We start from the raw sequence: 15,684 nt of genomic DNA on the forward strand, positions 1-15,684 counted from the left end.
TCAGACGTCCTGCCATGACCCGGATGAACGACGCGCTGTGATGACTGTGCGCATGCGCCACCTCACACGACTTCATATGTTGACACGCTAATAAAGTCGATATCTCTGCAGATTTCGGAAATCAGAAAGCCGTTTCTTATCGTCCATCCCCCGGTACGTCACGCAGAGTTGAACTGGACGCATGTTTGGGGAAGCCTGTGGGATTGTGTGATATCCTATTGTAATGATCATTGATCGAGATGAATGTGTTGTCAATGTGCAGGTGAGCATCATGTCCTCTGATGAAGAGCTGCTGTCTGTGGATTATGAGGTGTATGGGAGGGTGCAGGGCGTGTTTTTTAGGAAACACACACAGGTAACACACACACACACACACACACACACACACACAATAGTCACATATGAGGTTTTTCTATGCATCAAACAACATGTGCTATTAGCAGAAACATGCACGAGCAGATACAAATGGATAACTGGAATGTAAAGTACGTTGCTGTGGATGAAAGTGTCTGCCAAATACATGAATGCAAATTAATATTTCTTTTTAATTATTAACATTAATGTATAGACCAAAACATTATGATCTTGATTATAAAAACTCTTGTTCATACAAGAGATACCGTTAATTGGACACATACTGTTATTATTTTATTATTTGGCTAGTTTAAACTGTAAAAAATTATTAAACAACTGCAAAAATAAAAAAAAGTACGAAAAACTGTAGTTGTCAACATATATTGTGGTTAATAAATTGTGTAGAGTTATTTCAACACAAACCTGACCTGACCAAAACTGTCCTGACCAGACATTTCTTGAAAATAATCATGTCATGAGGGCAACTCTGAGTAATTGTTCTATAAATCGTCAGGAAACGAATGAGAAGAAGTCAGCTACACATGTGACAATATTTATTTTAGTACACTTCACCAAAAACATTGCAGAAGAATGATGTAAAACCTAGTAAACATTGAGATCATTACTTGTGACCTTAGAACAACATATGGATAGGAGAACGAACATGTATAAGCTACAACTAAATGAACAAATTCTTAAATATCTTCTAATTTCACTTGGAACATTTTCATTTCGTTTTGTGAACAATTTTATAGAGGCAGCTGCTATTTACACTGTGCAAACAGCGATAGATGCTATTTACTAACTGAGAATAGTGATGTATTCTGTTTATCTAATCACAAACTACAATTTATACTTTATTTTGACAGACACATAATTTGCACCTCAGTATTATAGTACATTTAACAGGATGCAATAATAAGTGTAGATTATTATAAAAATTAAGAAAATGTTCTAAAAGTGGAAGCAAAGTGCTTAATGAAATTATATTTAATAATAATAAAAGCATCTATTGGGTAGGGTTAGGGGTCGGTGCTGGGAAGGCTTTTATTGTCCTATTAAGGTGGCATCCATTTAATAATTTTTTTAAAGGGATACTTCACCGCTTTTTCATATTAAACTAAGTTATTCCCTTAACTAAAACGAGTTGACACACACCTCTCACCTCTCTGCGTGCTCCTAATCTCTCTCACGCGCGGTGACGATCTGATAGCATTTAGCTTAGTCCACTAAGGAGAATTGTGAAAAATCCTCCCTCACATCTCCCTTTCTCTCATTTCTGTCAATAGGGGGGAGCGGGAGATGTGAGGAAAGGTGTTTCAGCCGGGACTTTTTACTGCGCCGAGTGGAAGTACTCTCAGAAGTGCTAATCCGCCACACATTATAGTTCTCCTTTTTAATCCGCTTAGAAAAGCTCCACGTTTTATTTTAGTTCATCATACTTGATCGTTCATCTATTGGTGTAACTGTATTTAAATAGGGGAAACGTGGAGGTGTTTGGTCGCTTCTAACTTGATCTCTGTTCGGTACCATAGTGAATGAACTGGGCTTAGTGGGCTAAGCTAAATGCTATCAGATCGTCACCGCGAGTCAGAGAGATTAAGAGCACACACTGAGACGAGAGAGGTGTGTGTCAACTCGTTTTAGTTAAGGGAATAACATAGTTTAATATGAAAAAGCGGTGAAGTATCCATTTAATAAATTTATTAAAAAAATTATTAAATGGAATTGAGTTCAGATGCAAAATCCTCTGAAAGCCATTTTGGTCAAAAATGAGATAACGATACTGAGTTAATGCTCTCCGCATATAGTATACATTCATAAAACACTTTCACTTCAAAACACTAAATATCTAGCCTAGAAATCTAGACGCACCCTAGCGGCAGCAAATCTAATCTGCCCGCGAGTGTCGTCTAGCAACTCTCAATACCCTTCTGAGCTGTATTCGCCAGCCCTTGCCGGGCCAATCACATCGTGTATAGAGTTGGTGGGCGGGGCCATAATGACGACGGCCGAGTTGCGTTTGCGTGCTTCTAGTAAACACAGAAACTGGCGAACGGCGGTCTTTCGAATCAACTTTGACCGCGACTCTGGAAGACTTGGAGTTAAGCTTTTCTCCGAGAAAAGAACAAAGAACGGCACTGAAGTCATTCTTAAAAAGGGAAGATGTGTTCGGAGTTTAGCTGACCGGATACGGCGAATGTTTAATCAGTCAGCGAGCTCCGCTTCACCTTCGTTGCTCTGGTTGGTGTAGCGCTATCCTATCGTGTGCAGAGGGAGTTTGAAAGACAACCGTTTATCCGCCCCTCGGATTGAGCTGTCAATGGTGAGTTTCCAGACCAAACATCTTGATGTGGGTCTGGCTTGTCAGGCTACTTAATACCAGCCTCAGCCCATACAGAAGTACCGGTACTTGGTTAGAAACTTATACATGAAAGCCTGACAAAAATGCTTATTTAAAAAAAAACATTAGACGGATTTAGAGGGATGGGTAGGTTTAGGGGAAGGGGCAGTGTAGGGGGACAGAAAATACGGTTTGTATGGTTTTTATACCATTACGTCTATGGAGAGTCCCCACAAAGATAGTGAACCAGACCTGTGTGTGTGTGTGTGTGTGTGTGTGTGTGTGTGTGTGTGTGTGTGTGTGTGTGTGTGTGTGTGTGTGTGTGTGTGTGTGTGTGTGTGTGTGTGTGTGTGTGTGTGTGTGTGTGTGTGTGTGTGTGTGTGTGTGTGTGTGTGTGTGTGTCTCCAGTCAGAAGGGAAGAAGCTGGGTCTGGTGGGCTGGGTGCAGAACACTGATGCCGGGACGGTTCAGGGGCAGCTGCAGGGTCCGGCCTCCAGAGTCCAGCAGATGCAGCGCTGGCTCCGCACCACCGGCAGCCCGCAGTCACGGATCGCCAAAGCAGAGTTCAAGAACGAGCGAGCCATTGACAAACTGGACTTTAAGGACTTCAAAGTTGTTCGTTAATGACAGAACAACTCAATATTTATTAACATAGATATATACTATTTATTTTAGCGTTTAAAACTCTTCTTTTTGACCTCTTACTGGTAAAAATATGAGGTAAAATGCCTTCATTGTCATTATATACCAGCTGCTCCAAGATTTCACTGTCTTCCTGATGCCTCAGCTAATATAATACACTCCACTCCTGTTTCTCCAGTGTGTTTTGTAAAGGCTTGGCTTGAATCGTCCTCACACATTTCACCTTGGTTTTTACTAAGGTCTATACATTGGTGGTAGTTGTGTTAAAGGGAACATAAAATAAAGCCCCTTTTCACAAGATGTAATATAATCTCTGGTGTCCCCAGAATGTGTCTGAAGTTTCAGCTCAAAATACCCAGATCATTTATTATTGCTTGTCAAATTTGACCCTTTATTTTGGTTTTTGTGTGTCCCTGTAAATGCAGATGAGCTGCTGCTCCCTACACCCCCAATTCGGACTTTATATCTCACAATTCTGACTTTATATATCTCAATTCTGACTTTATATCTCACAATTCTGACTTTATATCTCTCAATTCGGACTTTATATCTCACAATTCTGACTTTATATCTCACAATTCGGACTTTATCTCTCTCAATTCTGACTTTATATCTCTCAATACTGACTTTATATCTCACAATTCTGACTTTATATCTCACAATTCTGACTTTATATCTCTCAATTCTGACTTTATATCTCTCAATTCTGACTGTATATCTCAATTCTGACTTTATCTCTCTCAATTCTGACTGTATATCTCAATTCTGACTGTATATCTCAATTCTGACTTTATATCTCACAATTCGGAGTTTATCTCTCTCAATTCGGACTTTATATCTCACAATTCTGACTTTATATCTCTCAATTCTGACTTTATCTCTCAATTCTGACTTTATCTCTCTCAATTCTGACTGTATATCTCAATTCTGACTTTATCTCTCTCAATTCTGACTTTATCTCTCTCAATTCGGACTTTATCTCTCTCAATTCTGACTGTATATCTCAATTCTGACTTTATATCTCTCAATTCTGACTTTATATCTCACAATTCTGACTTTATATCTCTCAATACTGACTTTATATCTCACAATTCTGACTTTATATCTCTCAATTCTGACTTTATATCTCTCAATTCTGACTTTATATCTCACAATTCTGACTTTATATCTCAATTCTGACTATCTCTCACAATTCTGACTTTATATCTCTCAATTCTGACGTTATATCTCACAATTCTGACTTTATATCTCTCAATTCTGACTTAATAACTCTCAATTCTGACTTTATGTCTCTCAATTCTGACTTTATATCTCTCAATTCTGACTTTATCTCTCTCAATTCGGACTTTATCTCTCTCAATTCGGACTTTATCTCTCTCAATTCTGACTTTATCTCTCTCAATTCTGACTTTATATCTCTCAATTCCGACTTTATATCTCACAATTCTGACTTTATATCTCTCAATTCTGACTTTATATCTCTCAATTCGGACTTTATCTCTCTCAATTCTGACTTTATCTCTCTCAATTCTGACTTTATATCTCTCAATTCTGACTTTATCTCTCTCAATTCTGACTTTATATCTCTCAATTCTGACTTTATATCTCTCAATTCTGACTTTATATCTCTCAATTCTGACTTTATATCTCTCAATTCGGACTTTATCTCTCTCAATTCGGACTTTATCTCTCTCAATTCTGACTTTATCTCTCTCAATTCTGACTTTATATCTCTCAATTCTGACTTTATATCTCTCAATTCGGACTTTATCTCTCTCAATTCTGACTTTATATCTCTCAAATCTGACTTTATATCTCACAATTCTGACTTTATATCTCTCAATTCTGACTTTATATCTCACAATTCTGTCTTTATATCTCTCAATTCTGACTTAATTACTCTCAATTCTGACTTTATCTCTCTCAATTCTGACTATGTCTCTCAATTCCGACTTTATATCTCTCAATACTGACTTTATATCTCTCAATTCGGACTTTATATCTCACAATTCTGACTTTATATCTCTCAATTCTGACTTTATATCTCACAATTCTGACTTTATATCTCTCAATTCGGACTTTATATCTCTCAATTCTGACTTTATCTCTCTTTTAATTCTGACTATGTCTCTCAATTCCGACTTTATATCTCTCAAATCTGACTTTATATCTCTCAATTCGGACTTTATATCTCACAATACTGACTTTAAATCTCTCAATTCTGACTTTATATCTCACAATTCTGACTTTATATTGCTCAATTATGACTTTATATCTGACAATTATGACTTTATATCACACAATTCTGACTTTATATCTCTCAATTCTGGCTTTATATCTCACAATTCTGACTTTATATCGCTCAATTATGACTTTATATCTGACAATTATGACTTTATATCACACAATTCTGACTTTATATTGCTCAATTATGACTATATCTGACAATTATGACTTTATATCACACAATTCTGACTTTATATCACACAATTCTGACTTTATATCTCTCAATTCTGACTTTATATCTCTCAATTCTGACTTTATATCACACAATTCTGACTTTATATCTCTCAATTCTGACTTTATATCACACAATTCTGACTTTATATCACACAATTCTGACTTTATATCTCTCAATTCTGACTTTATATCTCTCAATTCTGACTTTATATCCCACAATTCTGACTTTATATCTCTCAATTCTGACTTTATATCTCACAATTCTGACTTTATATGTCTCAATTCTGACTTAATAACTCTCAATTCTGACTTTATCTCTCTCAATTCTGACTTTATATCTCTCAATTCTGACTTTATATCTCTCAATTCTGACTTTATATCTCTCAATTCGGACTTTATCTCTCTCAATTCGGACTTTATCTCTCTCAATTCGGACTTTATCTCTCTCAATTCTGACTTTATATCTCTCAATTCTGACTTTATATCTCTCAATTCGGACTTTATCTCTCTCAATTCTGACTTTATCTCTCTCAATTCTGACTTTATATCTCTCAATTCTGACTTTATCTCTCTCAATTCTGACTTTATATCTCTCAATTCTGACTTTATATCTCTCAATTCTGACTTTATATCTCTCAATTCTGACTTTATATCTCTCAATTCGGACTTTATCTCTCTCAATTCGGACTTTATCTCTCTCAATTCTGACTTTATCTCTCTCAATTCTGACTTTATATCTCTCAATTCTGACTTTATATCTCTCAATTCGGACTTTATCTCTCTCAATTCTGACTTTATATCTCTCAATTCTGACTTTATATCTCACAATTCTGACTTTATATCTCTCAATTCTGACTTTATATCTCACAATTCTGACTTTATATCTCTCAATTCTGACTTAATTACTCTCAATTCTGACTTTATCTCTCTCAATTCTGACTATGTCTCTCAATTCCGACTTTATATCTCTCAATACTGACTTTATATCACACAATTCTGACTTTATATCTCTCAATTCTGACTTTATATCTCTCAATTCTGACTTTATATCACACAATTCTGACTTTATATCTCTCAATTCTGACTTTATATCTCACAATTCTGACTTTATATGTCTCAATTCTGACTTAATAACTCTCAATTCTGACTTTATCTCTCTCAATTCTGACTTTATATCTCTCAATTCTGACTTTATATCTCTCAATTCTGACTTTATCTCTCTCAATTCTGACTTTATCTCTCTCAATTCGGACTTTATCTCTCTCAATTCGGACTTTATCTCTCTCAATTCGGACTTTATCTCTCTCAATTCGGACTTTATCTCTCTCAATTCTGACTTTATATCTCTCAATTCTGACTTTATATCTCACAATTCTGACTTTATATCTCTCAATTCTGACTTTATATCTCACAATTCTGACTTTATATCTCTCAATTCTGACTTAATAACTCTCAATTCTGACTTTATCTCTCTCAATTCTGACTATGTCTCTCAATTCCGACTTTATATCTCTCAATACTGACTTTATATCTCTCAATTCGGACTTTATATCTCTCAATTTGGACTTTATATCTCTCAATTCGGACTTTATATCTCACAATTCTGACTTTATATCTCTCAATTCTGACTTAATAACTCTCAATTCTGACTTTATCTCTCTCAATTCTGACTATGTCTCTCAATTCCGACTTTATATCTCTCAAATCTGACTTTATATCTCTCAATTCGGACTTTATATCTCACAATACTGACTTTAAATCTTTCAATTCTGACTTTATATCTCACAATTCTGACTTTATATCGCTCAATTATGACTTTATATCTGACAATTATGACTTTATATCACACAATTCTGACTTTATATCTATCAATTCTGACTTTATCTCTCTCAATTCTGACTTTATATCTATCAATTCTGAATTTATATCTCAATTCTGACTTTATCTCTCTCAATTCTGACTTTATCTCTCTCAATTCTGACTTTATATCTCTCAATTCTGACTTTATATCTCACAATTCTGACTTTATATCTCTCAATTCTGAATTTATATCTCTCAATTCTGACTTTATATCTCTCAATTCTGACTTTATCTCTCTCAATTCTGAATTTAAATCTCTCAATTCTGGCTTTATATCTCTCAATTCTGACTTTATATCTCTCAATTCTGACTTTATATCTCTCAATTCTGAATTTATATCTCTCATTTCTGAATTTAAATCTCTCAATTCTGACTTTATATCTCTCAATTCTGACTTTATATCTCTCAATTCTGACTTTATATCTCTCAATTCTGACTTTATCTCTCTCAATTCTGACTTTATCTCTCTCAATTCTGGCTTTATATCTCTCAATTCTGGCTTTATATCTCTCAATTCTGACTTTATATCTCACAATTCTGACTTTATATCGCTCAATTATGACTTTATATCTGACAATTATGACTTTATATCACACAATTCTGACTTTATATCTCTCAATTCTGGCTTTATATCTCTCAATTCTGACTTTATATCACACAATTCTGACTTTATATCTCTCAATTCTGAATTTATATCTCTCAATTCTGACTTTATATCTCTCAATTCTGACTTTATATCTATCAATTCTGACTTTATCTCTCTCAATTCTGACTTTATATCTATCAATTCTGACTTTATCTCTCTCAATTCTGACTTTATATCTCAATTCTGACTTTATCTTTCTCAATTCTGACTTTATTTCTCTCAATTCTGACTTTATATCTATCAATTCTGACTTTATCTCTCTCAATTCTGACTTTATATCTCAATTCTGACTTTATCTCTCTCAATTCTGACTTTATTTCTCTCAATTCTGACTTTATATCTCTCAATACTGACTTTATATCTCTCAATTCGGACTTTATATCTCACAATTCTGACTTTATATCTCTCAATTCTGACTTTATATCTCACAATTCTGACTTTATATCTCTCAATTCGGACTTTATATCTCTCAATTCTGACTTTATCTCTCTTTTAATTCTGACTATGTCTCTCAATTCCGACTTTATATCTCTCAAATCTGACTTTATATCTCTCAATTCGGACTTTATATCTCACAATACTGACTTTAAATCTCTCAATTCTGACTTTATCTCTCTCAATTCTGACTTTATATCTATCAATTCTGACTTTATCTCTCTCAATTCTGACTTTATATCTCAATTCTGACTTTATCTCTCTCAATTCTGACTTTATTTCTCTCAATTCTGACTTTATATCTCTCAATACTGACTTTATATCTCTCAATTCGGACTTTATATCTCACAATTCTGACTTTATATCTCTCAATTCTGACTTTATATCTCACAATTCTGACTTTATATCTCTCAATTCGGACTTTATATCTCTCAATTCTGACTTTATCTCTCTTTTAATTCTGACTATGTCTCTCAATTCCGACTTTATATCTCTCAAATCTGACTTTATATCTCTCAATTCGGACTTTATATCTCACAATACTGACTTTAAATCTCTCAATTCTGACTTTATATCTCACAATTCTGACTTTATATTGCTCAATTATGACTTTATATCTGACAATTATGACTTTATATCACACAATTCTGACTTTATATCTCTCAATTCTGGCTTTATATCTCACAATTCTGACTTTATATCGCTCAATTATGACTTTATATCTGACAATTATGACTTTATATCACACAATTCTGACTTTATATTGCTCAATTATGACTATATCTGACAATTATGACTTTATATCACACAATTCTGACTTTATATCACACAATTCTGACTTTATATCTCTCAATTCTGACTTTATATCTCTCAATTCTGACTTTATATCACACAATTCTGACTTTATATCTCTCAATTCTGACTTTATATCTCTCAATTCTGACTTTATATCCCACAATTCTGACTTTATATCTCTCAATTCTGACTTTATATCTCACAATTCTGACTTTATATGTCTCAATTCTGACTTAATAACTCTCAATTCTGACTTTATCTCTCTCAATTCTGACTTTATATCTCTCAATTCTGACTTTATATCTCTCAATTCTGACTTTATATCTCTCAATTCGGACTTTATCTCTCTCAATTCGGACTTTATCTCTCTCAATTCGGACTTTATCTCTCTCAATTCTGACTTTATATCTCTCAATTCTGACTTTATATCTCTCAATTCGGACTTTATCTCTCTCAATTCTGACTTTATCTCTCTCAATTCTGACTTTATATCTCTCAATTCTGACTTTATCTCTCTCAATTCTGACTTTATATCTCTCAATTCTGACTTTATATCTCTCAATTCTGACTTTATATCTCTCAATTCTGACTTTATATCTCTCAATTCGGACTTTATCTCTCTCAATTCTGACTTTATCTCTCTCAATTCTGACTTTATCTCTCTCAATTCTGACTTTATATCTCTCAATTCTGACTTTATATCTCTCAATTCGGACTTTATCTCTCTCAATTCTGACTTTATATCTCTCAATTCTGACTTTATATCTCACAATTCTGACTTTATATCTCTCAATTCTGACTTTATATCTCACAATTCTGACTTTATATCTCTCAATTCTGACTTAATTACTCTCAATTCTGACTTTATCTCTCTCAATTCTGACTATGTCTCTCAATTCCGACTTTATATCTCTCAATACTGACTTTATATCACACAATTCTGACTTTATATCTCTCAATTCTGACTTTATATCTCTCAATTCTGACTTTATATCACACAATTCTGACTTTATATCTCTCAATTCTGACTTTATATCTCACAATTCTGACTTTATATGTCTCAATTCTGACTTAATAACTCTCAATTCTGACTTTATCTCTCTCAATTCTGACTTTATATCTCTCAATTCTGACTTTATATCTCTCAATTCTGACTTTATCTCTCTCAATTCGGACTTTATCTCTCTCAATTCGGACTTTATCTCTCTCAATTCGGACTTTATCTCTCTCAATTCGGACTTTATCTCTCTCAATTCGGACTTTATATCTCTCAATTCTGACTTTATATCTCACAATTCTGACTTTATATCTCTCAATTCTGACTTTATATCTCACAATTCTGACTTTATATCTCTCAATTCTGACTTAATAACTCTCAATTCTGACTTTATCTCTCTCAATTCTGACTATGTCTCTCAATTCCGACTTTATATCTCTCAATACTGACTTTATATCTCTCAATTCGGACTTTATATCTCTCAATTTGGACTTTATATCTCTCAATTCGGACTTTATATCTCACAATACTGACTTTATATCTCTCAATTCGGACTTTATATCTCACAATACTGACTTTAAATCTCTCAATTCTGACTTTATATCTCACAATTCTGACTTTATATCGCTCAATTATGACTTTATATCTGACAATTATGACTTTATATCACACAATTCTGACTTTATATCTATCAATTCTGACTTTATCTCTCTCAATTCTGACTTTATATCTATCAATTCTGAATTTATATCTCTCAATTCTGACTTTATCTCTCTCAATTCTGACTTTATATCTCTCAATTCTGACTTTATATCTCACAATTCTGACTTTATATCTCTCAATTCTGAATTTATATCTCTCAATTCTGACTTTATATCTCACAATTCTGACTTTATCTCTCTCAATTCTGAATTTAAATCTCTCAATTCTGGCTTTATATCTCTCAATTCTGACTTTATATCTCTCAATTCTGACTTTATATCTCTCAATTCTGAATTTATATCTCTCATTTCTGAATTTAAATCTCTCAATTCTGACTTTATATCTCTCAATTCTGACTTTATATCTCTCAATTCTGACTTTATATCTCTCAATTCTGACTTTATCTCTCTCAATTCTGACTTTATCTCTCTCAATTCGTGCTTTATATCTCTCAATTCTGGCTTTATATCTCTCAATTCTGACTTTATATCTCACAATTCTGACTTTATATCGCTCAATTATGACTTTATATCTGACAATTATGACTTTATATCACACAATTCTGACTTTATATCTCTCAATTCTGGCTTTATATCTCTCAATTCTGACTTTATATCACACAATTCTGACTTTATATCTCTCAATTCTGAATTTATATCTCTCAATTCTGACTTTATATCTCTCAATTCTGACTTTATATCTATCAATTCTGACTTTATCTCTCTCAATTCTGACTTTATATCTATCAATTCTGACTTTATCTCTCTCAATTCTGACTTTATATCTCAATTCTGACTTTATCTCTCTCAATTCTGACTTTATTTCTCTCAATTCTGACTTTATATCTCTCAATTCTGACTTTATATCTATCAATTCTGAATTTATATCTCAATTCTGACTTTATATCTCTCAATTCTGACTTTATATCACACAATTCTGACTTTATATCTCAATTCTGAATTTATATCTCTCAATTCTGAATTTATATCTCACAATTCTGACTTTATATCTCACAATTCTGACTTTATATCACACAATTCTGACTTTATATCTCTCAATTCTGAATTTATATCTCTCAATTCTGACTTTATATCTCTCAATTCTGACTTTATATCTCTCAATTCTGACTTTATATCACACAATTCTGACTTTATTTCTCTCAATTCTGACTTTATATCTATCAATTCTGACTTTATATCTATCAATTCTGAATTTATATCTCAATTCTGACTTTATATCTCTCAATTCTGACTTTATATCTATCAATTCTGACTTTATATCTCACAATTCTGACTTTATATCTATCAATTCTGACTTTATATCTCTCATTTCTGAATTTAAATCTCTCAATTCTGGCTTTATATCTATCAATTCTGACTTTATATCTCACAATTCTGACTTTATATCTCACAATTCTGACTTTATATCTCACAATTCTGACTTTATATCTCACAATTCTGACTTCATATCTCTCAATTCTGAATTTATATCTCTCAATTCTGACTTTATATCTCAATTCTGACTTTATATCTCTCAATTCTGACTTTATATCTCACAATTCTGACTTTATATCTCACAATTCTGACTTTATATCTCTCAATTCTGACTTTATCTCTCTCAATTCGGACTTTATATCTCACAATTCGGACTTTATATCTCACAATTCGGACTTTATATCTCACAATTCTGACTTTATCTCTCTCAATTCTGACTTTATATCTCACAATTCTGACTTTATATCTCACAATTCTGACTTTATATCTCACAATTCTGACTTTATATCTCTCAATTCTGACTTTATATCTCTCAATTCTGACTTTATATCTCACAATTCTGAATTTATATCTCACAATTCTGACTTTATATCTCACAATTCTGACTTTATATCTCTCAATTCTGAATTTATATCTCACAATTCTGACTTTATATCTCACAATTCTGACTTTATATCTCACAATTCTGACTTTATATCTCTCAATTCTGACTTTATATCTCTCAATTCTGACTTTATATCTCACAATTCTGACTTTATATCTCACAATTCTGACTTTATATCTCACAATTCTGACTTCATATCTCACAATTCTGACTTTATATCTCTCAATTCTGACTTTATATCTCTCAATTCTGACTTTATCTCTCTCAATTCTGACTTTATATCTCACAATTCGGACTTTATATCTCACAATTCTGACTTTATCTCTCTCAATTCTGACTTTATCTCTCTCAATTCTGACTTTATATCTCTCAATTCTGACTTTATATCTCACAATTCTGACTTTATATCTCACAATTCTGACTTTATATCTCTCAATTCTGACTTTATATCTCACAATTCTGACTTTATATCTCTCAATACTGACTTTATATCTCACAATTCTGACTTTATATCTCTCAATTCTGACTTTATCTCTCAATTCTGACTGTATATCTCAATTCTGACTTTATCTCTCTCAATTCTGACTGTATATCTCTCAATTCTGACTTTATCTCTCAATTCTGACTGTATATCTCAATTCTGACTTTATCTCTCTCAATTCTGACTGTATATCTCAATTCTGACTTTATCTCTCTCAATTCTGACTTTATCTCTCTCAATTCGGACTTTATCTCTCTCAATTCTGACTGTATATCTCAATTCTGACTTTATATCTCTCAATTCTGACTTTATATCTCTCAATTCTGACTTTATATCTCACAATTCTGACTTTATATCTCTCAATACTGACTTTATATCTCACAATTCTGACTTTATATCTCTCAATTCTGACTTTATATCTCTCAATTCTGACTTTATATCTCACAATTCTGACTTTATATCTCAATTCTGACTATCTCTCACAATTCTGACTTTATATCTCTCAATTCTGACTTTATATCTCACAATTCTGACTTTATATCTCTCAATTCTGACTTAATAACTCTCAATTCTGACTTTATCTCTCTCAATTCTGACTTTATGTCTCTCAATTCTGACTTTATATCTCTCAATTCTGACTTTATCTCTCTCAATTCGGAGTTTATCTCTCTCAATTCGGACTTTATCTCTCTCAATTCGGACTTTATCTCTCTCAATTCGGACTTTATCTCTCTCAATTCTGACTTTATATCTCTAAATTCTGACTTTATATCTCTCAATTCTGACTTTATATCTCTCAATTCGGACTTTATCTCTCTCAATTCGGACTTTATCTCTCTCAATTCTGACTTTATATCTCTCAATTCTGACTTTATATCTCACAATTCTGACTTTATATCTCTCAATTCTGACTTTATATCTCACAATTCTGACTTTATATCTCTCAATTCTGACTTAATTACTCTCAATTCTGACTTTATCTCTCTCAATTCTGACTATGTCTCTCAATTCCGACTTTATATCTCTCAATACTGACTTTATATCTCTCAATTCGGACTTTATATCTCTTAATTCGGACTTTATATCTCTCAATTCGGACTTTATATCTCACAATTCTGACTTTATATCTCTCAATTCGGACTTTATATCTCTCAATTCTGACTTTATCTCTCTTTTAATTCTGACTATGTCTCTCAATTCCGACTTTATATCTCTCAAATCTGACTTTATATCTCTCAATTCGGACTTTATATCTCACAATACTGACTTTAAATCTCTCAATTCTGACTTTATATCTCACAATTCTGACTTTATATCGCTCAATTATGACTTTATATCTGACAATTATGACTTTATATCACACAATTCTGACTTTATATCTCTCAATTCTGGCTTTATATCTCACAATTCTGACTTTATATCGCTCAATTATGACTTTATATCTGACAATTATGACTTTATATCACACAATTCTGACTTTATATCGCTCAATTATGACTATATCTGACAATTATGACTTTATATCACACAATTCTGACTTTATATCACACAATTCTGACTTTATATCTCTCAATTCTGACTTTATATCTCTCAATTCTGACTTTATATCACACAATTCTGACTTTATATCTCTCAATTCTGACTTTATATCACACAATTCTGACTTTATATCACACAATTCTGACTTTATATCTCTCAATTCTGACTTTATATCTCTCAATTCTGACTTTATATCACACAATTCTGACTTTATATCTCTCAATTCTGACTTTATATCTCACAATTCTGACTTTATATCTCTCAATTCTGACTTAATAACTCTCAATTCTGACTTTATCTCTCTCAATTCTGACTATGTCTCTTAATTCCGACTTTATATCTCTCAATTCGGACTTTATATCTCTCAATTTGGACTTTATATCTCACAATTCTGACTTTATATCTCTCAATTCTGACTTAATAACTCTCAATTCTGACTTTATCTCTCTCAATTCTGACTATGTCTCTCAATTCCGACTTTATATCTCTCAAATCTGACTTTATATCTCTCAATTCGGACTTTATATCTCACAATACTGACTTTAAATCTC

The 15,684-nt window shown here is 32.6% G+C and overlaps 1 protein-coding gene across 1 annotated transcript; it reads left to right on the top strand.

Moving 5' to 3' along the window:
* acyp1 (acylphosphatase 1, erythrocyte (common) type) lies at positions 1-3,805 on the top strand. The gene is made up of 3 exons (XM_067456273.1): positions 1-153; positions 263-355; positions 3,107-3,805. The coding sequence occupies exons 2-3, from the start codon at positions 272-274 to the stop codon at positions 3,320-3,322; spliced, it is 300 nt and encodes a 99-aa protein (XP_067312374.1). The 5' UTR covers positions 1-153; positions 263-271; the 3' UTR covers positions 3,323-3,805.
* The last annotated feature ends 11,879 nt before the right edge of the window (positions 3,806-15,684 follow it).

This window comes from Pseudorasbora parva, chromosome 10 (assembly GCF_024679245.1).
Source record: "Pseudorasbora parva isolate DD20220531a chromosome 10, ASM2467924v1, whole genome shotgun sequence".
Taxonomy (NCBI): Eukaryota; Metazoa; Chordata; class Actinopteri; order Cypriniformes; family Gobionidae; genus Pseudorasbora; species Pseudorasbora parva.